General features: G+C 38.1%; 2 protein-coding genes across 3 annotated transcripts in view; both read right to left on the bottom strand.

Annotated features, from left to right (window-relative positions):
* LOC104150957 (pre-mRNA 3'-end-processing factor FIP1) overlaps positions 1–7,634 on the bottom strand; it is a 37,349-nt gene extending 29,715 nt beyond the window's left edge. The window contains exon 1 of the mRNA XM_068957560.1: positions 465–7,634. The gene's annotated coding sequence lies outside the window, so the exon portion shown is untranslated. The remainder of the gene's footprint in view (positions 1–464) is intronic.
* Positions 6,856–27,283, bottom strand: CHIC1 (cysteine rich hydrophobic domain 1). Of its 2 annotated transcripts, XM_068957562.1 has the most exons (6): positions 27,042–27,283; positions 19,827–19,881; positions 11,795–11,950; positions 8,741–8,797; positions 8,443–8,502; positions 6,856–7,689 (listed from the first exon to the last, which is right to left on the bottom strand). In XM_068957562.1, the coding sequence occupies exons 1-6, from the start codon at positions 27,209–27,211 to the stop codon at positions 7,639–7,641; spliced, it is 549 nt and encodes a 182-aa protein (XP_068813663.1). In that variant the 5' UTR covers positions 27,212–27,283; the 3' UTR covers positions 6,856–7,638. The 2 variants fall into 2 exon arrangements, with proteins under 2 accessions (XP_068813663.1, XP_068813664.1); XM_068957563.1 differs by lacking the exon at positions 8,741–8,797 and having other exon boundaries at positions 27,042–27,220.
* Positions 27,284–27,504: the final 221 nt, after the last annotated feature.

The following is a 27,504-nucleotide window of genomic DNA, read 5'->3' as shown; positions in this document are numbered from 1 at the left end:
ATTTACGCCCGTTTTGGAAGTCTTTCCAATGGCACCGTCAATCAAGTGGTAGTCACAAAACACGTTGGTCATGCTGCGTGAAAGTACTTTTTGGAGGGGATTTACGCAACTCGTTTCTGGCTTCGCACCTCCTAACAGAATTTACATTTTCTGATTTCTGCTTCAAGATGTAGCTCCTGATGCTTGTTTTTTTTTTTTTTTTTTTTTTCCAGATTAGAGTAGAAGCTACCAGGTGGCATTAGAGTAACTGTACCAGGCTAGTATCCCACAGTTCGGTTGCAGACCTCCTGTCACCCACTCTGAACTTCAGTCATCTTAGTTTCATCAATACTACATGGAAACTTACAGCACTGCGATTTGCAGCGGTGTTCAGTGCTGCTAACAATGATAAAGCATTGTACAATGAGTTACCTTGTCTGTGCACTGAACAACAACAAGGAATTATACAAAAAAAGAAAAGTTACCTCAGAAGCACCTCTTCTCCGTGACTCATGCGAGCATGGCTGCGATCCCTTCCAGGCTTCCTCTTCATCCCCTGCTTTCTGCTATAGGTGGAAAGAAATGCTGCATATATGCTCACCCTAGCAATTGCAATAGGAAATAGACAACAGGCCCACACGAAAAACATGGACCCCCAAAGTGTGTTGGGAGTAGACCCCCCAGGTCTCTATTTATAGAATGCCAATGGTTTCAAGTTAATTTACACTTAGGTAAAAAGTTGCTACTCAGAAACAGAGCGCCAACAGTACTTGCGGCCCAGAAACTCTTGTTGCCAATTAACAGATTTAACAATAGAAGAAATTTTCTCAGATGGTTCCAAAACACCACTTCAGAGAATTATCTAAAACAAAGAAATATAACCCATTAGGAACAGAATTAGATTTGAAAGCAACTTTTTATACTTTTGGGAGAAGAGGAAAACAACAGTCAAGCTAACTGGCTTCTTAGTTTTCATTTTACACCTTTGCACTTCATAATCTATCTTAAATTAAAATTTGTGTGGAGCCCCTCTGTGGCTACTCATTTCACCATCCATTGAACTGTCATTTCAAGGTAAAACCAAATTTGTCTTTGATGACATGTTGAAATGTTCAGGTACATAGGAGACTAGCGTGGAACTAAGCTCATAGCTGCCAGGCACTGCTTAGCTATACCACATCGCTGTGGTTTCCCCCAGCTATTCCCATTATTATTTGGGCACTCTACATCAGGGATGTTAAAGGGGCCATTGTTTGCAGAGAGTCACAGCAGACCATTTTATGAAAATCTTATGTTTTAAAGCATTTCAAGAAGGGCATCCAAAACCACAGGGTGCATTAGTAAATTGTCTACATTGCCGAAACAATAAACTCCTTTTTACTTTTGTTGCCCTGTTCAGTCACTCCAGTATCGTCAGTGTCCCAGGACATTCCCGTAGATACTTGTCTGGAGAACCAGTAATTCTTCAGCTATTCATTTAGACTTGTGCATTACAGGATTTCCAAGCAATACAGATCAATCATTAGCTTTTTTTTGTATATGCCTTTTAATTTAAATTCGTTTTAAATTCTTTTTAATCTGAAAGCTGCTGTAATCCCTCCTCTTAGTTTTACTACAGTTGTGGATATCCACTGTGACCTGGAGTGTCCTTCAGAAGTGTTTTTCTGCACAGAAATCTCAGCTCATACTTATGATTAGTGTCCTTAGATATATTTATCAATTTTCTGCAGTTTTTTAATTCATTGTTCAAAAGAAGGCTAAGTGCTCTGTATAATTTTTATGTTTCAAAAAGAATCTGGAAAAAATGTGAATATATTCAAGGGATAATCCTCTAACTAGACCCAATAACTACTGAAAAATACAGAAAATTCAGTAGCTTAGCCTAGATGCATGTGGACTGTCCCGTTAAATAGGTGTATATAAACGGGTGTATATTTAGGTGTAGATTTATAAAATATATAGGTGTATATAAACAAAGTCCAAATAGGTTAGATCAATCAGAAAAACTGGAACAGGGAAATTTCTGGTTTAGCCAGGTGAAGATATAATAGGAAATCTTACATCAGCTATGAGACTAAGTAACAGGGCTTTTAGAAAAATACAGCCAACATTCAGGGATCAATCTTGGGGACTAATCTTTTCAGCAAAAAGATGTTTAACTTGCTGATGAAATTAGCCCGTGGCAAAAGTGTGTTTATAGCAGGAATGGGAAAGGATTAGCAGCACAAGTGTAATAGAAATATGAAATTCAATAGTACAAAAATGCCAAATGACGGGTTTATGGACTAGGAACAAGAGCGTCAGTTGGGAGCTCACAAGCTGAAAATGACTGAAGAGAAGAAAGTCCCAAATTTATCACAGAATGCCTATGCATCATGAATATAATCCAGCCATTAAGAAACAAATGTGATCCTTACATTTAATGGGTCACATTATTTTCACAGAAGAGAGCAACCTATTTACATTATTATACCTGGAGCCTTGAGCCATTATCTGCAACAGAGTGAGAATGATTGTTTCTGGAATAAATGCAAGCAAACGGAAAGCAAGTAGGATAATCAGAAACTGAGAATTTTGCTTTTGAAAGGGGACTCACATTTCATTTAGTCTGGCAAATGAAGGAAAACAGAGGATTTGAGTTTCGGTAAGCTTAACTAGAAAAATAAGCTCAGCTAGAAGAATAAAAACTATTTATGCTGAAGAACAATACCTACTGGCATGGACAGTACAGTAAGGTTTCTCATTGAAAAGTTCTGAAACTGCCTTCCTACAGTAGAAGCAGGCGCCAAACCCCAAATTTGCTTTAAAAAAAGGAAAAGAAAAAGAAAAGAAACCCATTCTGCTAGTAGCTGAGGCAATTGCATCTCATAAACCATAACAGAGGTTTGATTATCTTGATTACTCAACCCAGTGTTCCTATATTTGACCTAACAACCAAGCAACGTATTCTAAATTTCTCAAATATTATCTAGTAACAGTTGCATACAGAGCTCCTGCATTTCTCTGCAGGACCCGAGGACGCTAACTCTCACAAAAACATTGCACATGTCCATTTCAGGATTGCAACATTTTCCCCTCAGGGCCAGCCAAAGGGTATAATTTAAGTCTTGCTTTCACAGGTGCAAAGTTTGCCTGTTAACACGCAAAACGCTGCACTGCCCTTCATTCACAGTCCTCTGTTTAAACCAATAATTTATTTCACTAATGCACAGTACCCATGCTCACATTAGGCTCCCTCTGAGGTGCAACTACAACAGAATTGGGAAAAAGCCTCCGCTTTTCTCAGTTCTCCGAGTTCTGCATCACCTCACTCCACAGAAACATCATAGATGCTTTAAATATCAAAGGAGCCCTGCAGCAAGAGACCCCTGCGAAAAAAATCCTTACCACAGAGGGTGTGTAACCCAGCTGAACAACTTATCTGGAAGACTAAGCGTGACGATCGTTCTGCAGGCTTCTTTTTGAGAAGCCTTCGCAGGTTTTCCAACACTTGTTCTTTGAACCAGACAAACCATACTCAAAGTCCCAACGCAAGCAACTGATCTGGCCACGTCAGAAACGTGACAGGTCTCATTTGAGGAAAACCCACCAATATCCCGTTCCACTCGCAGCTGTTCAGCACACAGGTACAGGAAGAGACGCAAAAGATTGTTTCCATAAACACATTGCACTATGTAAAGGTTTTCATCTTTAATTAAAGAAAAATGTCTCAAAGTGATAAAGCATGTTTGACTTCCAGCTTCTTTTAATGGCACAAGCCAGTGCAGTAAGTTGTAGAGATAGAGCTCGGTTAGATTTTTTTTTTAAAAACAAACAAAAAACACCCTTTCAAGGTGTGAGGTCCTATTAAAAAAGTGGCTGTTCACTTGTAAACAGAATAAAAACGTTAAGAGCGCAATTAAAAAGAATTTTCATACAACTTAAACGAAACCACTTTTCTTAAGCAACACAAGTAAAGTTACAACTTGGTAAGTACACCAAAAGCAGAAAACAAAAAAAAATTGCAAAAGAATCACATATTATTTACTAAAAGGATAAACTATTTACATTGAATGTTAATAGCTTGACAATTTTATTGCTCCAATGGTAGTGTGTTTACAAGTAAGTGTAGTAAACTGTTATAGTGGGACACTAATACACATATATTTATGTTTTTGCATATGGAGTTTTGTACCTATCAAGAAAAGCATAGGAACTTGTGTATTTATCAAGACTACACTAGATTTAGCAAAAGTGTTTCTTGTTTTTGTCATCCATATACAATCAAACCCACATTTCCTAGATGTGTCTGTCTGAGTCTGAAAACATACTTTTTTTTCCTCCTACAGTAAAAAAAAATTCACAGATGCAAGTGGAAAAAATCAACAGGTTAGAGCTTTGCTGCTCCACTCATTCTTTAATACTTTAATGCTTCTTAAGATGCAAAAACTTCCCAGATACAAACCCAAGTACTTCCTAGATAAAAACTAGAAAGGAAAATAAGTGTCAACATTTTACGTGAAAAATTAAACACTGATTAGGGTAGGCAGTATTTCCATATCTGCTTTTAAGAAATTGCTGCAGACTCGCACTAGATACTGTTACTAGTTCCCTTTTCTCTTCACTCTTTGCCCAGTATTTTCTCTTTTGCTGGAACCAGTCAAGGCACTTTCTTTAACATTTCTCCTACACTTTGCTAACGCTAATCTGTTACACTGCTAAGAATTCTCTCTCCAATTAACAAGCATCTTTCATAAATGGCTTTACTAATTCATGCCGACTTCTTACTCTTAAAATGAGTTCTTTAGTCTAATGAAATATAATCATCTGCTGAATGTTCTTATATTAAAGCAAAGGATGGCCTAGGCAAAAGAGAACCTGTAGCCCCAACACAGTGCACAGAGCTCACAGCAGTACTTACAGCTGCCTTCATCTTCAAATGAGCTATGCAACCTGTGTCTTTCAGATGCAAGTAGTATTGCAGGCTGGTTTTGCATTTTGAGGCAAGTCTATCTACTTATTAAAATACGGAGCTTGCTAAAAATTGCCGTTTTGGCTCTCATATTCTTTACGAGTTGCTTTATGGCCACAAATTCAGATGCCTATTAAAACACACAAAAAAAGACCCTTTCATAGGTTGAAGATTATACCATTCATAATTTAGCATAAAGTAACATTTATAGAATTTGTGCACTTATATGTAAAGCTTTTAAATTCATATTCTATGAAATACACTGCTGAAGCAGGAAAGCTCAGGGTATTCTCTCAGCTTGGCACAGCATTTCACAGAAGCAAGACAAAAATTAGAGAGGTTTTGAATACGACGAAGTCAGCACAGACTCCGGAAGAGGATTTCTGTTAGCAGTGAGACCGACAAAGTTGTTCGGCATTCACCACTGGCAATTAACAGAACTCTCATTTGGCTTGCCTGTTCTCTCAGTTTGAAAGGAACTTTTGAAAACGTAGTCACATAAAGGAAGAAAAATAAGAACCTGCTGAGATTTTTTTTGACTTCCTTACACAAAAAGGAAATGATTAATAACAAAGTTCTGGCATAACAGTAAGAAATTTCCGTCGTTCTAAGTCAGCAAAAATAATTAAGCTAAGCTCCCTTTATTTACTGCCTAGGAACTTGTACAGCAAATACAAATAGAATTGGATATGCTATTTCCGTTTTGGTTTACACTGCATTTTTCTACCATTAAGCATCTTTTCTGCTTCCAGTCAATTAACACTCATCCTAAGAAATAAATACAGTGGACTAAGTACTCTAGATGGTTCTGTGACGGAAATCTGAGTTGCAAGGTGGAGCTAATGTTAAATTCAGACAACACAGCCTTTTATTCATTAAATTATGTTACGAATGCAACTGAACATTAGTTGCCACCCATCTACTAGTGTCAAATGAAACCTCTGCACTAAGCATACAGATTTCATAGTCTGAAGCATCAGTCTGATTGGAAACTACTGCAAGCCCTGGAGTCTGATACTCCTCAGCTGTACAGTAAGAAAACTGGTATAGTGAGAAAACGGATTCAGAACAACTTGCCTAAAACTGGTCTTCCCTAAACACTGTGTACTAGAAATCTTGCCTACTACAGCTATTGGAATGCAAGGGTTTTACAAATACTTTCATATAACATTGCATATTGAAAAGATGCAAGTACATTCAGCATGAAACTGAAAAACAACTTCGGATTATGTCAGAAGGAGTCAAGTTGCTGCAAAGCAACGCTTGGACACTTATGACGATATTCATCACAACTTGCAGACGCCAAGTCATCTGCTGTTTTTCTTTTATTTCTTATTTCTAATCAGAAAAGGGAGGGAATCTTGCATCAATTTGCATTGCTTGCTATTACCAAATGGTCTTGCTTGGGCCAGACGTTCTGGGAAATCTTTCTACAATTACTTCCCTTTCCGAGATGAGGCAAAAATGGAAGAGTCCAAAATACTTGTGAATTCCACAAGGCATTTGTGGCTGTGCAGACTGTGCTTGAATGCCATCCACCAAAACATATGCATGAACCCGTTCAGCTGATCCACTTCCTCCCATCAGCATACTCTGGAACGCTACTCTGAGTTAGGTGACATTTATCTCCACTAGAAAGGAGGCAGTATTACTTAGCTCCAAATTTTTCTCCTTAGTAATGAAGGTATCCAATTATGAAACTTTTTTCCTTACTTAAAAAACCAAAAAAACCCCAAAAACTGACATCCATATAAGCCTAATTTAAAATAGGCTTTAGGATATTTTGGTAATAGCAGCTGCTGTCTACTCTACAAATGCAATTTTTTCAAAGGTGAACAGTATTTAGGGTTCTTATTTCAGGTACTATAAATGATACCTGAAATTAAAAGAAAAAAAACAAGAAAAAACAAAACAAAAATGCTATGCATTTTTCATCCGTTTACTGAACAAAGTGCAACTGAGCCCTACACATCTGATAGTATGTACAAACTCATTATGGCTTTACCATAAAAACAGCACGTGAATGGGTCTATACAATCAGAGGGATGCTAACAAATGTAATGAATAAAACTACGTAGAATTGTTGGCAATAGAATAATAAGAGCTATATTACATTCTGTAAACCTTGGCATACCACACTTTACATTATGCAAAGAGTCAATATTTACAAATCCATAGTGGGTGAAATAATTAACCCCCTAATGTAAATGATGATTTTGCAAAGTGCAGGACAAAACCAGTGCTGTTAATTGCAAGTCCTATGCAAGCGAGTTACACTAAAATCATTACTATTAGAAGCTTACCTGGACGTTCCTACTGAGGATTTACAGGAGTGCGACATTTAGGATGAAATACAATATGACATGGCATTAAGATGTATTTTTAAGGACAGCAAATATAGAAATTAATAAGGCAGCATGCTCAGAACAAGTTTAAGCAGCACTGATGTTAGATTCCTAGTGGCAACTATATCAGTTATTCTTAATGTTAAAAATTCAGAGTGCAACATAGAAGCCTCATGTAACATTAAAAAAAAAAATGTGCAAATTGTTCTCTTCTTAAACAAAAGAAAGTAACATAGCAAGGAAGATATTCTACTGAAGAACATTTTTAAATCACAGCAAAGTAGACCACCTTCTTTCCAAAATCATCTACAAGGCACTAAGGGTAGAAAATGACAGGTAACATGAAAGACCAAACGCTGTTCCTCAGTCAGGTCGAAATATGGGATATTTTGGTAAGAACTCTATTAGTATTACCTGTTGAAAAAGGGAAAGAGACAGACAAGAACAGAACACAGTAATCAAAACGTTCAAACCTTCAGCACAATTTCCATGCAGAATTATCTAGCACATAAGGCTAAACATATCTGAGGTATTCTTTAGGAAGGAAAAGTTTCCCAGAATAACAAAAGAAAGATTTCATAGGTGCTCATCTTTTTGGGGGTGACTACCTCTTCTCTCCAAGCCTAGAAAATCTTCATGCCTATACATGAAAGTGGGTAGGAGAGTAGTAGGGCAACAAAAATAACTCGGTCGCCTACCTTGATTAAAACTCTCTGAAATTCAGAGGCAGAAAAAAAAGAATCCAGACAGACATAAAAGAACAAAAAAAACCACGCAACCTACTATAGTTCTGTACCAAGTATTTGAAGTAATTATAAATACTGATGGTAAGCATTAAGAACCTGTGGACTGGTGTGGGAATCACACCAAGGCATGAAGTCGCAGCGGGTCTCCCTCATTTCAAAAACTCGGATCAAAATAAGTTTACTTGTAGTGCAAATGCAGAATTGCTATGAAGAGCAAATATCTTTAGCAGTCACAATTTCTGAGTTTCAATAAATGCATGGCTGCTCTCATTACGAGTTGCCTTAGCAGGTACATGCCAAAGACGACTGCATATTTTTCTGAAAGATTTTTCAGGCAGGTGAAAGTCTAGTAAGTTAAGGACTTTCTCTATAAAATCATAGTAATGTTGAATGCTAAATAAGTTACAGAAACAATACTTACATATTCCATCATATTGCTAGTTTCGCATTTCCTTTTACTCAGCTTCCAGTGCAAACCAAGCTAAGAAAATAATTATCAGAGGATTAACGGGTACTACAGCATTATTTTAAGAGAGTTATATAACATAAGCGTACACCAAATTATTAGGATCTGGAATCCTTCAAACACTGACGTTTAAGATCAGGACTGGATATAAAGTATGGAATTATAACAAGACAGTAGAAGTCCTATATGCCAATTATGCAAAAAACTTACTATTCTTAAAACTGAAGAAAACAAGCACTCTAACTTTTCTTACCTTATGATATAGTCTGTTATTTTCCCATTCTAATAACTTCTGAATTGATCTTCTAGTCTAAAAAGTAAGTCAAAACTGTATTATAAATGGTTCAGTAGCCAGCTTCATCCAGAAAAATTTCATTATTGTATTTCTGGCTTAAGATTCATCTAAAATGAGTTAGTTTTATAAAAGGAGAACCAAGCAAAAGAAAAATTGGAAATGGAAGTCCTACCATTTCAGCTACCCATTCCTCAACATCAGATCTTCTTCAGGAAAAAAGAAAGCCCATACAGAACAAACTTTTTTTTTTTTTGTTAACTTAGGATTGGAACTTTCCAGATCCTCTTTCAGTTATTAGAGGTCCTTTTGAATTTATTATTTTTTGCCCACCATAGCCAAGCCAACAAAACAGAATCTCCGATCTTCTCTTGGACAAAACGCTTCCCTCTCTGTGGATGGATTACTGAATGCAAGTAATCCACATACATGTAATTTCCAGGTTTTGCTAATGTAATTCTCATCTGAATCCTGAAAAATCTCAAGACCACAGAACTCCGACTCATAAGAAGTCTGTACATTCGACTTTTGGACATTAAAGTACACAAGACCTTCATGTTCTGCTGTCTGCACAAGCTCCTTCATAAGCCCTATTCAGAGCTTCCACAATACTTATGTGCCATAAGATCATGGCAACCATCAGCATAAAAAAGGAAACCCCTGAATATAAGATACAGTTCCTTAATCAGCCTATACGTACAATAGGGACCTCACTGTGACAAAAAACAATCCCTTTCTAGAACTAACATGTCATTTCACTGACGGTGGGAGAAAGGAAAGCGTTTTGGTTTTTAAATCCCAAACTTTTTTTAAAGGTCATAAAAAGACCGCTCGGACTACGTACCCTAACTCCTGCACGGTATGCCATGGAACTCTATTCACCAATTCCTTTGTTCAACCTAATAACGGTAGGTAAGCTAAACCATCTCATTTTAAAAGATACAAAGATATCCAATCCTGGATCAAAGATTTAGTGGTAGAGAAACCACCACTTCTTCGCAAATTTTTTTTTTTTCCCCAGCAACCAAGTTATCCTCAGGGTTTAAAAAGTACATGTTTCCTCTTCCAGCTGTCCGAGTTTCATATTCTGCCAATTGCCAATTCATATTGCCAATTTTTGCTAGATGAGAAAATTAAGAACCATCTTATGTATGTGATTCTTAGAGCCATCAAATGACTTTTTAATGTAGTGTTCAATGAGCTCAACAGGTGCATTGTATTTCACTGCACTGCATTTCTCTTTCAGCAATTTTCAAGTCATTTTGCTGTTTTTCTCTGAATCTTCCAAATTCCTTAAATATTTTTAATGATATGTTGATTCTGAATTAGAAATATTTTAATATTGGTCTTAGCAATGCACCACAACGTATGCCTATACTGCAGTGCTGCCCAGAGATATCAAAATTAGTTTGGATGCGAGAGAGTAACTGTTGACAACAAAACAAACCTTTTCAATGCTTTTCTATACGTGTGTGTTTGTGTACACATCCATACATATATATGAGCACATCCAAAGTAGTAACATGAACTTTCCAAATCCTGCTTGATACATATTGTTTATACCCTTGAGAATTACTTTAGTGCTACTTTATATACATATTTATATGTTCACTAGCACAAGAATATTGTTTCTAAAAAATTCCAATATTCTATATGTAGATCTTAAGCATGTTCCACTGCAGTAAGAATGTATACAAATGTAGCTAAAACGAGGAAAATAAATCTTGTAACATTTTAATGATACAGACCTCAGCAGTCAGCAGTTTAGCAAGTTAACATATAATGCTTTCAGTGCTAGAATTTCAGCATTTTGTGGCCAAATACTCTCTCCTCTAAAGCCTCTGTAAAGCTTTGGTCTCCACTGTAAAAAACAAATTACCCAGTTCTGGCTCTCACCACTCGGAAGAGACCCAGATTATAATAGAAAGGATCCTACAAAATCTAACCTGAAGAACCCGTATGGGATATATTACACATGGCTTATACAAGTATGCTTCACTTGCCAGTCAATGCTACTGATATTTACTAGAGCAAGTTGGAAAGCTTGGCAAAAAACACTTCTGGTTTTATTTTCTCTGAAAAGCACTGCCTATTCCTTGTTTTTGCTTCCAGTTTGCATTCTTAAAGATAATAAACTCAATGGCAAGTAGTATCACGCTTTAACATGTTTCTATTTAAGATCGCCTGCACTTAAGTTGACAAGCGTGAAAGTTTTTCCCCCAATCATCCTCACGCTATTACTATTTACATTCCCGGATAGTAAGGTTTTATGGCTACAAGTAACACAAAATACACACTTGCAAAGAATATTATCACACTGTTCCCACTTACAGTATTTCCAACATTTTTATCACTGCGATAAACCAATTCTAAACATAAGCCATAGAAGTAATTATGATAATGTTTACTCGAGTTTGTTAAAGTGTTTTTCAGGATCATTATTTTGTGCCTGATTACAAAAGTTGTCAGCTTTCTTTGAAGAAAATAAAGGGAAACGTTAACACTCTCAGAATGGAAAAATCAAAACTCTGATCTTAATATAGAAATAGCACGGTAAAATATGTCAAATAAACCACAGTTCAGAAATATTATGGTACATATTACATACAAAGTTATTTTTACTTCCAAAAATGCTTACTTCTGAGAGAAGAACAAGCATAATTTTCACTTCAGTTAGGGTAATTTTTGAGGGTCAACATCTAGTTCTAGTTCTGCACTCATTTTATATAATTCCTATAGCTTTTCAAATCCTGGAAGTTCAAGGTATCATATATTCCATCCTGTTCCTTGAACTGAGATGGTATTAGCTATTCCTAGACTATCAATCCAACTGGCAATTCAGTATCATTTACTTCATTAACAAATGTATTTTTCTAAGGTAAAACCAGAAGAAAAATAGAATAAGCTTTTGAATGCAAATGAAAGAGAAAGGAGTTTTGAAATGGGGAAGGTACTGTTAAACTTTATTTAAAGTTACTAGCAATTGCAAAAGAATAGAATGAAGCACGTACTTACTCTTTTGTTAAGACAGACTACAGGCCATAGGCTACAGCCCAATGTGCAGCAGCAGCACAGACAGCCACAAAGCAGCCACTTTACATTAACAGGGAGATTCTTTCTTAAACACGCGTTCACACGACTGATGCTGGTCTTGAATTCTTCCGGGGCAACCTGCAATAGAAGTATTCAACTTCAATGGAAAGCCATTACGGAGTATTTTCTTGATAATTGGCTCTTTCAGATTTAAAGGTAAATGAAACATGATACTATTATACAAGATGACCCAATCTTCCAAAACACTAGTCAAACAGTTAGCATGAGAAGTCACTTTCCTATAACAAAATCATTTACGATGCGTACTTCGCAAAAGAATTACATTAAAAAGCTAAACATAGCAAGTTAGATGAACAGCCTCATCCATATTTATTGTGCCATTAATAAACAATCCTCTTGACAACGTAATGGCCCCAAACAAGACTGGAAGTGGGACACAGCCATGCAACATATGCAGTGGCAACACTAGACAGGGGAAGGAAAGAAAAAAAAGATAGATATCTGATCTACTGGCAATGTGGGACACCTTTGTAGTAAAAAGGCTGTGAGACATCACACAGGAAAAAAGAGATCATGGTCCAAATCTAATTTCATACTAGCGCAGGCCTACAATGTACCTGGGGTACAAGTTAGACCTCTGTCCACAAATAAATTGTGGAAGTGCTCTACATCAACATTAGGCCACAGCTTTTGTTGCGGCTCCTTCCTAAGCAGGGAAGCCAAGAATGGCAAACACTAGATTAAACTCAAGGATTAAGAAATGCATCTTGTACAGGATTACGAACAAAACCTAGCAGCACAGCATCCTGCAGATTAGGTAGATGAGACTGAATCATTAGATTCAGCAAATTCTCGTTCAACTGATTTTCTTCTATAGCACAGCGATATTAAACAGAGAATGACCAACCAGTTCAATGTCGTCTACGTTTATACAAACCGATGCCTTACTCCGCAAGCGCTTAATCTGAAACACTTCAACGGAGCTTAATTTTAAGAGTGAATATACAATGTTTTCTAATATCTGCACATCCTAAGAAGGGCCCTGTGAGGACTCTGATTCACGTTAGCTGAACAAACAGCTGGGATAGTTTAAGATGTCAGTGCCCTGATTTGTTTGTTACCACCTTTCTAGAAGAAGCAGTGGAAGGAAACATGAGCTCACGTGCTGTTTCAGGTTATCATCCGGTATTTTAGTGCAAACCCATCTTCATCACTGGCTGGAGCCCAAATACTCGACTGTGATCACAGCAGATAAAGCATAAGTACACAGCTCTGTTCCGCCCACTCCATCAGCTAAGGAATAACCTCCAAGGGGCAGAGGCACCCTAAAGATCTACAGAAAGTATTTCCAGGACTCTTGTGCAAACACACAAGTATTATCATAACAAAATCACTAATAATTCTGGGACGTTCTGGCCCAGATGGAAACTTTACAAAGACAGAGATGTAGAAAGATGTAAAATTAACTGTTTGTAACTTCATAAAGTGAAAATACAATTAAAATACTAGTACTTCAATGACAACCCTTCCCCAAATTACTAAGCCTTGTGCTTTCACTGCTTAGCAAGACCGCTTCCTTTTGTTATAGTCTCATCTACTTACCCAGAATGAGAGAGCTTTCAATAGCACAAATTTCTAAGCAGGAAAGAATGCTACATCATTTTCCTGTAGTTTGATGCAATACTGCCTGAAATGTTTTCTTTTTTGGAGTAACTTAGACAATGTGACATCATGGTTTTGACATTTTATCTGCTAAGGTCTCAATTTTAAAAATATGGCTTGAAAACCAACTTCTTTAAATTAAGGAATATTCAGAAAAGTCTGCTCAAAATAACATTTTCCACGTATAGCCACTGCAGAGTCACAGTGGAAAACTGCATGCTCTATCAGAAATAAGCTTCTCCAACGACAGCATGTTTCTTACGAAAGAAAGAGAGCGTTTACCTATCCACATGCCCCAAATCCTTCATATCTCGCCAGAAGAGCCGCTGGACTCGGTATTGAGAAGCGGCATAGGCACATCCTGTATTAGCACTCCACAAAGGATATCAGCTCTGCGCAGACAATCTAAATAACTTGAATCTGACAAGTTAGATATGGACTCACAGTATTAGGTGTAGCTTGAATTCAAGACAGCACTCTTAACTTTATTCTGCTTTGTAATTCCAAACTCTGTATTGCGTTAATCAGATCCAACTTCAATAGACTCAACAAGTCAGGTGAAACAATTAAAAAAAAATAATAAAAAAAAGTTTCACCTGACTTGAGTCTATTGAAGTTGGATCTGATTAACACAAAGAGGACCTGATCCTGCTACCTCCACCTACTCACAAGAGCAAAATTCATTCAAACACTGCAGGAAAGGGACTAAATAAATGCATCTGTTTACTGGCCACTCAGATCACCGTGTGGTATACAGTCAGAGGTCATCTGGGTTGGTACACAAGCCAGGTCTACAGTTATTAACATAAGAACATCAATTAATATTGTGATTACTTTATAGCAAGAATGAACAAGTACACAGCAAGTATTTCAATTTTTTTTGACAATTCAAAAAACGGTGCAACACAGGCAAATTATGGAGATTTCTTTTTTTCCAATGCTAAAACCACTTCCCTACAATTCTTTTTATATATACAAAGTGGACGAAATCAAAAAACTCACTTTAGACTGATTGGAGTATCAGCATTTAAAATGTTTTTTATACTAGATGTCTTATTCAGGTTAAGAAGAGAATGAATAAAAAAGAAAGAAAGGAAGAAATCAAAAAGCCCAACACAAATCAGCAAAAGGAAACAGAGAAACCCTGTGGATTGGGACATTTTGAATGAACGGAAAATAATCATGCTGTAATATGCAGAAAACAAGTCTGTACTTGCACGTGTCTGAAACAGAAGGTTTTACAGGTCTCTGCAAATGCCAGCTCTTATTTCTAGGATACCACAAACATCACATGCACCTGAATAAGACCACTTCATCTTCACTGAGAGCGCAAATTTTGCAGTAAAGTAACACTGGGTTGGTGGTCTGCAGTATGAGTAACTCTGAGCAGTTCCCATGGTCAGACATGCTTCCAAGTTAACTGGGACTACGAATATTAACAAATCAATGTAAACTTCCTTAAAAGTCAAGAACATGTGGCTCCGTTTTTAACATTTAGATATATACAAACGGCACCTTCTTTGATAAGTCCTTTGAAATTCCTACATGGATCATCCTGTTTATTTTAAAGATAAAAGTAAGGCTTTTTTTTTTTTTTAACCCCATTAGTACTTGTGCAATGAATTCCACTAAGAAAGGAGAACATTCCCTTTTTTATTAGTCACAAAGTTTGCTGGACCTTTACAACCCCCTCCCCCTATACAGCTGTGCAAACCTACCAAAGAGAAAGGAGTTGCACAGTGTACAGCTCAGCTTAACATGAAGGAACTCTGTTATCAGTGACAACACTCAACATGAAAAGAAGTCAACCGGATTCTTAGACCTCAGCTGGGAGAAAAATAAAGTGGGGGGGGGGGGGGGGGAAGAGCGCACATATGGGACCAAGTAAGGAATCTTACTATGTCAGTGTTTTCCTATTTCTGTTCACTTTTACAATAACCTTTTTCACTTTACATCAACAGTTTGATGCTTCATAAGACCACTATTAAAGTGTTCTCATTTCTACATAGAATGGCATGGTGAGTGGCTACGTTAGAAGTTGATTTTGGATGCTACCAAGAAGCACAGAGAAGATTTTTACTTCACGTATTTTGGTATAAAGTTGACGATCATGTAGTATTATGAAAGCGCCGCTTCCACCTGCTAACGTACCAAATACTTTCCTGTAATAGTGTATCTCTTAGCTGCAACATAAGATGAAATTACTTAAGAATATGCAGTTTTGACTCACCAAGACTACTGCACATATTTTTCCCTTTTAGAAAGCTAACCACACTATGTATTTCTGTCAGCCAATGACATATTCAGTTGAAACTTAAGGAGCCAGTGATCAAGATACAGATCATTCTGTGGTAAAGAGGAGAAAAATACAGTTTTGTTCCTCTAGTTTATAGCTCCGTAGCAGTTAAACAGCCATTGTTAGAGTGACAAAGGACTAAATATCTTTAAATAAAATAACACTGTACTAATAGGCTATTCAAATGAAACAATTACCTATGAGGTTTATTGATTTTTTGGCCTAATTTTAAATCTTGTCGTTGTTGCAGCTAAAGATATTGAGACATTAATATGAAACGACCAAAATATTTCAAATAAGCAACAGACACTCAACAGTACTTCCTGTGCAAAGAAAGGTCGCGAAGAAAGTCTAGATTTGAATAATTTTGGAAAGTCACTTGGAGAGTTTCTGTCTGAGTCTTGAAAAGAAAGAGCTAAGTACGTAGCTCCAGGCTGTGCAGTACACCTTGTAAAGATACATTAGTTCCTTTCAGGTCTTTAAAAAAAAAAACAAGCCCCCAAGAACATAAAAGGAGAGGAGGGAGCGTCATAGCATTTTACAACAGGATGCAAGAGAATCTACAAACACAGGAAGAGAGCAAGCAAAGCCCAGCAGGCCTGATCTCCCTCCTTCAATCATCATGATCACAAACCCTATCAATCACACGGTGCAATGGGATCACAATACCAAGAATACATTTATGGCTTACACTTCCCTGCACGGCACGCTACTTTCTGTATAGGACTCCTATTGTTTTAAGATCAAGGCAGGAAACTCCATTTTCTTCCTTAAGGTTCACTGGCTCCATCATTTTCTTGTCACCTGAAGCAGCGTGTGCTTTGTGCCACATAACATCAGGCACATTTTTCTTAAGCTTGGCTTAAAATTCATGGGAGCAAATAAACTGCCTAAACTTTTAGAACAAGAAGGCACGCTCTACTTTGGCACAACTATTAATAAAGCTGTTTTAAAACAAAAATGTTAAATACGATCTTAAAAGACCTAATAACCTTGGAAAATTGTAGCATGTAGAATTTAAATCCAGCCGAGTCCAATCACATTATTCCAAGATGTGATATTACATCTGTGTTAAGTGCAAGTGAAATCTTTTCTTAAAGATTTTTTTTTTTTTTTAAAAGGAATCAACTGTTTCAAAGCCCACCTCTGTCTTTATAAATCAGTTGAAGCTTGCTTCTCATCTGGTAAGACAAATACCAAGTTAACCTAACTGCATTCGCTGGGCCCAATATCTGGCCTATCTGATAGTTTCCTTTTCTTTAAGGTTTTATCGTCTATGTAATTTCCTCAAATATATGCATCCACTTCTCCCCCAAAAAGCAACAAACATCTCCTTTAAATATTTAAGATAACCTTACGCGCGTCCTAGCTGTAGACAACAATTCTACAATAGCCATCCAGGATCTGTAAAAATGGGGAGATGCGGAGGTAGAGGAGATGGGTGAAGAAGGAAGATCATTTCAGCTTGCACAGATTAGTGCAAGGTGCACTGTAGTCAATACATAGATGAGCAAACTGAGGGTCAGGAAGCTTAAGTAAGTTTCCTAAGGCTATCCAGTGGTATAAATCAAAAAAGTTAGTGTTTCTGAGAGAAAAGTACAGCTAGATAGTTTTATCTATTGTGGATTTTCATACAAATCAATTAATTGAAAACAGTGCCATAGAGGTATCTATCAAACACACCTAACGGCTTCATCTTTTCCACTCCATTAGCAGATGCGCTATGCTATCTATAGCGATTCACAATGGACAAAGCCATTTAATGTAATGTTACACGTACATTCTGAATAAACTATGACACTGCTTTATACTAGCTGTGTGTTAATGCAAGTTTACAGTAAACATTTCAATAAAAAATAGTACATGATATAAACATTCACTATGTTAGGCATAAATTGTGATTTGTAAAATACACATTTTTAAAGAAAAGCAGAAATTCTGAAAATGATGCATCAACTGACTATAATACCTCATACTGTGCATTATTTACAGGGTATTTGAAGGATGCTCTCTTATTGTTGCAATCCCCAGTAGGGATAAAGGTGATTGACTGCCATAACCAGTAGAAGCGGCAGATTATTCAATTCTTGCAATTCATGAAAGCATTAAAGAAAAAAAAAAATCAAAACAACCCTGACTTTTAATGTCTGTGATGACAGTGTGGGACAGGCAGCAAGAAAAACTGTTTACTACCTCATTTGATTGGTGTTTTCCCGTCACAAAAAGAAACTAATTTATTTCCCAAGTCTTTAACGAAAAAATAGCCCCTCAAACCTGCATATGAGAAAAAGATAACAGAATATCAAGATTCTCAGTAGAAAAAGCATCACTATATACAGTAAATTCAAATTCGTGTGATTGATGCTGTCACAGATTAGATCTGTAGAAAAAGAAAGGGAAATCCCAGGCAGCAGAAAAGAAATTCCTTTCCCCTCTTTGCTAAATTAAGTCCAAGCAGTCAACTGAATTTTCCTTTAAACGTTTGCTACATACCTGTGGTAAAACCAATCGCTTGTTGTCCATTTAACAGGAGGACAATCAAGTGGAAAACATGACAGTTATTGAGGTTTGTATTAAAAATCATTTTTTTAAAACACAAACATATTTTAGAGATACAGACAGAGAAATGCAATTATTTCATCAAATTAAGTTTTAACATCTCTTGCTAGATTTTTTTAGGTTTATTTATTGAAAATTTACTCTTATTGGTAAGATAGTTCTAAATAGTCATTTGTGGCTTTTCAGTGATCTGAAAGAGCTTCTTAGAAAAGAACAAGCCTTTGACATGCAAGGTAGTTAAATACAGGTGGTATCCACCAGCCTTCCCATTAGATACTATGAAGTCAATATTCTTCCTTTTGACTTCAGTGAGATTCTGAACCAAGGCCAGAATTCCTAGGTTGTCTTTTAACAACCAGAAATTCCAAACAACAACCTACTTTTCAATTGTATTGCCGTCAAGTAATGCTGGAGAAATTCAACCGGAGAATTTTATTCATTATACTCTAGGGTGAAAGTGAAGGGGGGGGGGGGAACACTCCCCTCCCCCCAAACAGATTTGCCAGAACAAGGAGATGCCATCCAGCTGCATTTCAGTATATTATTAAAATGACTCAACAGCTACAGCAAGAGTCTGCAGAGACCTGTGAAGCTGTAGCTGTACGGTACATCATTAGAGACAGTACTAAGAGCCAAATACCGTCTTCCTCACAAACTCTGGAAAAGAGACACAAGGGGGATATAAAATGAAACAAAAGAAAAACTAGTGTGAAACAGCTGAAAGAAAACATACATAAGATAAAAAGAAATCAGAATAGAACAAAAAAAAGAATTAGGAAAAGCATTTATAACAATAACCAATTTTGTCACAAGACTGCATTAATAAATGGCTATGAATGAATATTTACTGACTAATCTTCTATTTGCAAAGAAAACAGGATTGCAGAGAAAGCAAAAACCACTGCAAATTTTTAGAAGAACACTAAACAATTATATTGGTGAAAATATTCTAAAAAAAACTACTTAATTTGTAGATTTGACACTTAATACCATAATGTCTAGATCCTTAACACAAAGGAAAAAAGCTTTTTCTTCCACAGAACTGTCTAAAAATAATCTCAAAGCTTGACAAATATTAAACAAAGAGGCCTAGTATCTGAAGTAACTGGAGTCACACAGCAAGTAGCACAAACTCTAGGCATCTATAAACAAGGGTAAATGAGCCTTCATTTCATGTATATTGTTGGAAGAAAACAGCATCATGCCACCTTGAGTTTTTCTGTGTTTAGAACGTCACTAACGATAAAAATTACTGCACATCGTCTTTCTCATTTGTTTAAAAAAAAAAAAGTACACTGCAAGGGATTGGTCATTGACCAACCAGTTCATACAGGACAGAGTTACTTATTGATCTTCAGTGCAGTACTGACCTGCGATGATTTTTTGTTTGGATTCATCAACATGTGTTTGTAGCACAGAAAACACAGGATGCAATGTATCTTTCCATTTAAAGGAACAGTTTAATCTCACACTTACCTTCCCTGTCAGAACAGAGGGAAATTCTGTGTCAAACTTGTTGCTCAAGCCAAACCTTGAAAACAAAAGAGACAAACAAGATATATTCCACCTAACTTATTTTGTTTCCCCTAATAAGAATAATAGCTTTGGTATTTAAAAAAGGAAAAATCTCTTTTGTCTTTATATAATATCTCTTCTGGCTTTGCATTTACATTTCATCTGCTTTCAACTTATGCTTATAAAGACCTTGTGTATCATTCATCAGGTTGTTTATAAAGCAAACACCCCCCCAAAAGAGAAATGTAGCTTGTTGCTTTATTTCAATACTTTCAAGTAGCTAAAAGCAGAAAAGAATCTCTTACAATGGGAATATGGCAAGTTTCAGTCTTTGCTTCCTTAAAGAAAAAAACCTCTAGTTGCACTAGTTCCACTAATCCTTTTATTGCTATTTTTCTTACTCATGCAATGCATTCACATGCAACAGATAAATGAGTTTCTTAAAACTCGCTTTATCTTCTTTTTACAGCATTTGTAACCACATATCTAAATAAAACACTACTTTGGCCTGAGGTGAACAATCTCATGCAAAATGAGTAAGAGCCTAAACGTAACAGCTCCAGAACAACTATGAACTTCAAGAAAATTAAGTCTTGGGTATCACTGTGACTAGTGGTTCTTCAGTGAAGCGTTCTTGTGTTGGGCAACAGGCAAGCCTTTATTATAACCACTGTAAACTATAGGGAGCAAGGTATTTTGTAGAGTTGAGAAATTTTGCTGGGAATATTGTTACCACTAGCTCCAAACATACTGAACCAACCCAAAGTTTCAATAAGCTAGTTTCATAGATCAGCAGGACACTGAAAGTGCATGCTGACTCAGCTTCTTTGCCCTCCTTATATTTAAAAGTATGTATGAAGGCAAAAGGTTAACAAAACTGTGATACTAACCCTGCTAGCTTTTGCAGATTCACAGAACTATATGATCTTCCATCCTCTCCACACCTTTAGACTTTCCAATTCAGTAGCATAATGAAGTACAACTGTAGTGAGCCAGTGGCATCTTTTATGTTGGAACAAAGCTGTTTACTGTATGCTAAATTAAAGGCTTCACTGTCAACTCTGCTCAGCGGTCTGAACATTTTTGTTCAAAAAAGGGGGGAAAAAAACAAACAAAAAACACAGCCAAAACTGAAAGCATGAGCACCTTTTGTATTGCTTATTTACTGTAGAAACTAACCTTCTGGGAAGGCAGTATTGGCTTTGAGTCAAACTGGTACCTGAAGCTCTCCTTAACGGACACTTGTACAAATACTAACATTGCTGAAATGTCACCAGTCTCCTATCATTACGTCATATATACATACACTCATGCACACACAGTAGTAATTCAGATATCCAGACTTGGCAATGCAACTTGTTTAGAAGCAGAGACAAGCATGTAATTATCCTTAAAGAAGAGAGAAGCATAATAAAAGAACTTGTGCTGTCTGTAGAAAGCCACTAAGCCAATTAAGATGTTTGTCAGTACTAGTGAAGAAGTCTAATTAAGTAATTCAATGGCTAATTTAAGGCAGAGCCTTTACTCTTTTAAAGAACAGCATATTAGAACGTTGTTTAGAATTTTAAAATTAATAAACAAACAAACCGAAAGGGTAGACACTCATTTAAGTATTCCTGAGCCCTTGTCTCTTAAGCTATCCTAAGTACTATATCTAACTGCCACTTACTTGTGTTTGTTTCATTCAGGATTATTTTCATTGAAAAATTTCTAAAAGTGCATGCGAGAGAAGCACAGCACAAGCTACAACACGTTAAAGCGAACTTGAATGCCATAATACTAAATTAGTGCTACAAATATAAACAATTAAAACAACACAATAAAATATTAGGCAAACACAAAGGTTCCTAAAATAGGCACATTTTCATTTTCTTTTAACGTAATCTGGCAGGTCGGCCTCCATTTTTTGTAATTTTATTTTTAAGATGAATTTTCCAAGTTTTTTTTATTTTTTTATTTTTTTTTAAATATGAAACACTCATTTTTAAGGAAGCTTGATGAAAAATGAGGTAGGCTTTTCAGTCTTTAAAAAAGACAGAAAACCCAACAGCAACAACATGAAGCACATACACAAACTTGTTCTCCAAGGAACAGCAACTTTTCTGTCTATCAGCAATGAAACTATCTGAAACGAGCACAAAGTTGTAGCAATCAAACAATATAAATAGTGAACTATCAGAAAGTTCAGATAATACCGCAGAATTATTTCTTATAGCCACACAAGACTAGTTGCACTGAATTGAGCCAAAGGTGCACCTAGCCCAGAACACTGAATCTTGCTTGCAGTGGCCAGGAGCAGATGCCTAAGAAAGAGCAAAATAAAAGGGCAAGCACGTGCTAGCATTTCCCCAGCATACTCTTCTATCGATAACCTTCAACAATTTCTGTTTCAAGAACTTCCTGAGCCATAGGTGGTGCCTTTTATCTCAATGATCATACGCTCATTAAAATTCCCATTGCACTACCAGTCTCCCCAAAGAATAAAACAGATCAGCGCTTGCTGATTTAGAGCTATTAGGAACATAACAAAAGCACAATATATTTTATTGGGTTAAATTGGAAGCCTGATACAGTCCTGAAACGTATCTAAAACCCCAAACTTCTATCAGCTGACAAAAACATTCTGTTCAGTTCTAACACACATCCAAGAAATCTCAGTTACAGAAGTGCATCTATCTTACACACTGACACCTTCAAAATAGATAAAAGAATATAAATGGCTTTGATTGTACTGAAAACAGAATTATGCTATATCACAGTACTACATGTTTGTGCTAAAGGCCATCAGTGATGCTGACTAGTCTCACTAACATGTCTCCAGAAGTTTTACAGACTATCCTCTCGATGTTTTGCCACATAGCTCAGATAAAATTAACTCCCATCAGCTGGGGGAGGGGGGGCAGGAAGAGAAGGGGAAGATTCAAGAATCCAATAAAAAAAAAGATTTTTTAGAACAACAATTAAAGTAACATGCTGTATAGTTCTAGAGCTACGTGAGCAACTTTGAAAAGGCGCTTAACTTTTTTTACTTTGAATATTCTATTAAAACTTAAGACATGAAGTCTTAATTAAAAGATAAATAACTTCCTAAGACTTTCTACAAGTGCCTAATCCATAGCAATAATTGCTCTGGCATGATTTCACCTGCTGAAACCTACTAGGTGTTAGAAGATTTAAACTCAGGTATTTGTCCTTTAAATCATCTAAAACATCAGCTGGCGGCCACTTACTTTGGGGTTATTTCTCAGGGGTCCTCAGTGCTAGAAACGCAGATAAGTCATCCCTATACCTTAGTCGCAATTTTCTCTCTGGATGAGAAATATCCCTAAAAGCAAGGTACTGCTGCCTATAGGCGCAAATACTGGGATAGAACCAGGACGACCTCAATTTCTAGTACTCTCTTTTTATGTATGGCATCAGGCAAGTCCCATCTTCCCTATTTGTAAAATGGGCACAATATAACCTATCACAGACATAGCTCTAAGTCCCTCAAAAATTTAAGGCTGAAAGGCATATCCTGAATCATAAGTTGCAAATTCCTGCTGCCACAAGTCTCACGTTATAGAACTTCCATTAGTTTGCAAAGCATTATACGGAAGTGAAATGTCTTGTCCCCAGAACTGAAACAGGCAGAATTTGGTAAACGCTTTCTAGTATTCAGAATTATCTAACATTTAGAAACATTTTACAGGTGCTTTACCTTTTTCTTCTTCTGACTTAAACAGCCCTTCATCCTTGTTTATTCCAATACTGTATTGACAGATAGTAATCAGGCCTGTTAGGCTCCATGAGCTAAACCTGTTTAGTCTACTCTCACATGACAGGCTTTCCATCTGCCTTTCAACATGCTCCCTTTCCCCATTCCTATTCCAGTTCAAATTTAACCTATCTTGAACAGATGAACTCAAATTCTACAAGCTATTCCCACATGAGATATCATCAAAGCTTTGTCCGGCGGTAAAGAATAAAGAAGATATGCACCAGCTGAAATCTCCTTGAACGCGTAGTATTTCTCTTTCTAGTCTATGACCTTTTCCACTGAAGGAAACACAGCTACTGGAGGGCGCAGGGCATCCTTACTCACAGATGATGTTTTAGAAAATTAAGTTTCTGATAACTACTGGCAGTCTAGGGTCACTTGCTATTCTAATCATGTGAAAGATGTATAATTCTGGGATAACGAGAAGACAAAAGCCAAATGTCTGCCTATCACAACTGAGAGCACTTGGTTCCTGCCTGCCTTTCCTAATTCATGACAATATGCTGTTCACTAGCGCCTGGATTACGGATCCCTGGAGCACTCCAAAAGAAAACATAATGGAAGAAAGAAAAAAAGTTAACTTCTACCCAAAACTAGCAAGTTTGCGGATTCAAGCAGAAATTACAAACCGAAAGATGTCCATTCAGATGGATTTAACAACATGGAAAAATAATATGTCAGACAAACAATAACCGATAACCAAATTCAGAGTCTGTTTACTGCTCCATTTTTGAAGGTTACTGCTGCTTCTTTGGTGGGTATATGTCTCAGTCTTAACTAAGAACGTTTGTGTTGAAATATTTGGATTTGCCACCAGAATCATGCCAGCTATGTAAGAAATAGAGTAATGGGCAATTTACAGTTCAGAAACAACGGAAAAGGCATTTACCAGGTCCCAGTAATTTCTCTATACTAAAATTGAAAAGCTTGGTGAAAACAATAAATATGATGGCTAGTTAATTTTTTTTTCAAAGTAAGAATCTTCTAGAACGAAAAAGCATTGAGCAACATAAGCTAAAATTCTGCTACCTGCTTTCATCATCTCTCTCTTAAAAAAAAAAAAAAAACCCACCACCAATACACTTTACACAATTACTGTTATCATGCACAGGGGTAAAGGGTTAGCAAAACACTCAGTGGAAAAAGCAAAATCCTGCTAAAAACTCTTAGAAGATTCCTGGAATCTATATTTAGTACAGTTGAACACTGCAGTATAACTCCATTAGGTTCAGCAGCTCAGAGACAAGGTCATAGGCATAAGAACTCTCATGCAAGCAGCTAATACATTGTTTGAATCTACTAACTTGGGAGTATTTATGAGAGGACTGTACAGGAAAAACTTGACTAGAAGATGACACTGGAACTAAAGAATTACCCTTCCTCTATACATCAAAAGCATCCAAGGCCAGTGTCAGAGAAGGAACTGAAGGCATCTAAAACCCAAGGAAAACAATGGATTTCTTTTTATTTTTGTTTTTTTAAATGCCTGCTCTGCCTTCCCCATTTTTAAGAACCAGAGTGTGTCTCACTTTTGCCGGGACAGAAATTTTATCAGTAACATTCCAGGTGGGTTCAGAAAACAAACACAAGTTTTACTGGATGACGTATCTCACTTCAGGAACTAGAGCAGGTTGCTTCTGAAGCCAACTGATTTCAAAAGAAGAAGCGTTTGTGTGATCAGAAAGTGACAGAGTTTCAGAACTGATATACGCTAACCAGAAATTCTTTAAGAAAGAAAATATTCCTCATTTAAGAAGGAGGTTAGGATTATATCCTATACTGCCTGGTGTTTATTTGCACTTTATTGGTAGCATTCACTAACTTTTCATTAGTTTAAGGAGATGTTAAAGATGACATGATCTGATACAAGAAATGCTGTCTCCTCCCATCTTCCCAGGGAGGCATATTTGATATAGAAAGGGGAAAATGAGGGGAAGGAGAATTCAGTTCAGGTAGTTACATGGGCACGTATGCTAGCTCGTGATTCTCACATCACTTACAAGTATTGCTTTCTTTTGATGTAGACGTTATTAGTTGACCGAGTTCTTGGAGATGCTCCTGTCCATCCCCAAGAGATGTTGGGGCCAAGAAGCAGCTTTAAGGAAGATCACTAACACACAAAAAGCATCACAGCAGGCAAAGCAAATGGGTGGGTACAATTTTTCAGTTTAGCGCTTAAAAACAGATAACTAGTAAGAAAGGTATTCTGATCACTTTGCTTGTGTTACGTTCCTGCTCTAGTTAAATTGCATGCTATTTGTGATCAGAATAGAACGAAATTCCATCAAACAAGTAAGTACACTGCGGTGCAGCAAAAGACTATCCACTGGCACTAGCTCAATGCAAACCTGATTCAGACTTACATGATGGGCACAGTATCAAATCCAACATTAGTTCTCTTAGGATGAGAGAGCCTTCCCCACCCAGTGTTTTTGCTGCAGATAGCTAGATCACACTGCACCTATTTACAGAGAGAAATGTGCATTCTTTTAAGCAGTCCAAAGATGGATCCAAAGCAACAACAGCTTGATGGATCTCTACAATAAAAAAATTCTGATGACTCCCTTCCTGTCATGTAAACAAACCAACGACTTGGTATGGATGTCCTTTGTTATATTTCTCCGCTTGCAGGAGTACTCAAAAACCCCAACAAGCAGACATTGCATATTAGGTCACACTGTTCGATGGTCTTGCGTCCCAACTGTACAAAGGAGCAGCAAACGTTCAGGCTTAAGTTACGTTCTAACGATGAAAACAGGTAACCTAAGCCTAACTCACAGCCAAAGTTTGGAGGAGATAAACTACAACAGCCACGTGTCTCCTCTGCAGTGCAGTGTGGCGACCCAATGGCTTTGCTGAGACAGAGAAGAATAAATAGATTAATACATTTGTCGAACAGTAAAATTGTTCGAGCACACACGTAAACCATCAGGTGACGCTAACACGGCACGGTGTTAACTTTTTATCTAGGGAGACCCGTTTGCAACAGGAAGCACACTCGAAACTGTCAGGGCTGGCTCTGCACAGAGCAGGCGCCTGAACTTCACTTGTTCGTTCGTGACTTCGGCATGCCTCGAGCTACCGGAAAACACGAAGTTTTCCACCTTAACACGTCAAAAAAAAAAAAAAAACAAACCCTCAGGCCAAACCGGTGACAAACCCTCAGGGGCCGGGACGGCGCACGGAGGGGACGCGGGCACCTGGCGGCTGCGGGCGGCTGGGTCCCCACGGGGAAGCCTCTCCCCCCCCCCCCGCGGCGGGGCCCTCCCTCCCTCCCGCCGGGCTCCCGCCAGGCCGCCGCCGCCGCCGCCTCACCTCAGCCGCCGCCTCCGCTGCGCCCCGCGCCGCCTGGCGGCCCCCCGCCCCGCCCCGGCCTGCCGCCACCGCTCCTCCCGCCGCCAGCCCCCGCTCCTTACACGGTGATGTGCCCGGCGCCCCGTACCGCCACGGGATCCGGCGCATCTCGGGGCCGGGGCAGCTCCTGGCTCCTCACCACCGGCTCGGACTCCTCCTCCTCCTCCTCCTCCTCCTCCTCCAGTTCATAGATAGTGTCGAAGTCCGCCATATTGGGGAGTAGTACGCTCATCTCAACCCCTCCCCCAACGCGGCCTCCCCGCGCGCCTGCGCGCTGCCGGCTGGGGGCGGTGCCCCGCGCGCCGCGGGAGGAGGGAGGCGGGCGCGCAGGCGCGGTGGCGCCTGAGGTGGGCGCGCGCGCGTGTGTGTGTGCGCGCGCGCGCGCGCAGTCGCTCGCCCGCCCCCTGCCAGGGAAGGATGGGGGGGGGGGGCGGCGTTCCCTCAGGCCTCCCTCCCTTCTTCCCTCCCTCCCTCGCTGCCCGTGGGCGTCCCCTGCGGCTGCCGCGGTCTCTCGGGCGGGGCGGG

The sequence above is a fragment of the Struthio camelus genome, chromosome 11, assembly GCF_040807025.1.
Source record: "Struthio camelus isolate bStrCam1 chromosome 11, bStrCam1.hap1, whole genome shotgun sequence".
NCBI classification, from domain to species: domain Eukaryota; kingdom Metazoa; phylum Chordata; class Aves; order Struthioniformes; family Struthionidae; genus Struthio; species Struthio camelus.
This window is presented reverse-complemented; position numbering and strand designations above follow the sequence as displayed.

Coding starts and splice junctions, on each gene's coding strand:
- CHIC1 (XM_068957562.1), bottom strand. CDS start 27,211: ATGAGCGTACTACTCCCCAATATGGCGGACTTCGACACTATCTATGAA. Junction 19,882..27,041: donor GGCGCCGGGCACATCACCGT/GTAAGGAGCGGG, acceptor TTTGTTTTCAAG/GTTTGGCTTGAGCAACAAGT. Junction 8,503..8,740: donor ATAACAGACTATATCATAAG/GTAAGAAAAGTT, acceptor TTATTTTCTTAG/CTTGGTTTGCACTGGAAGCT.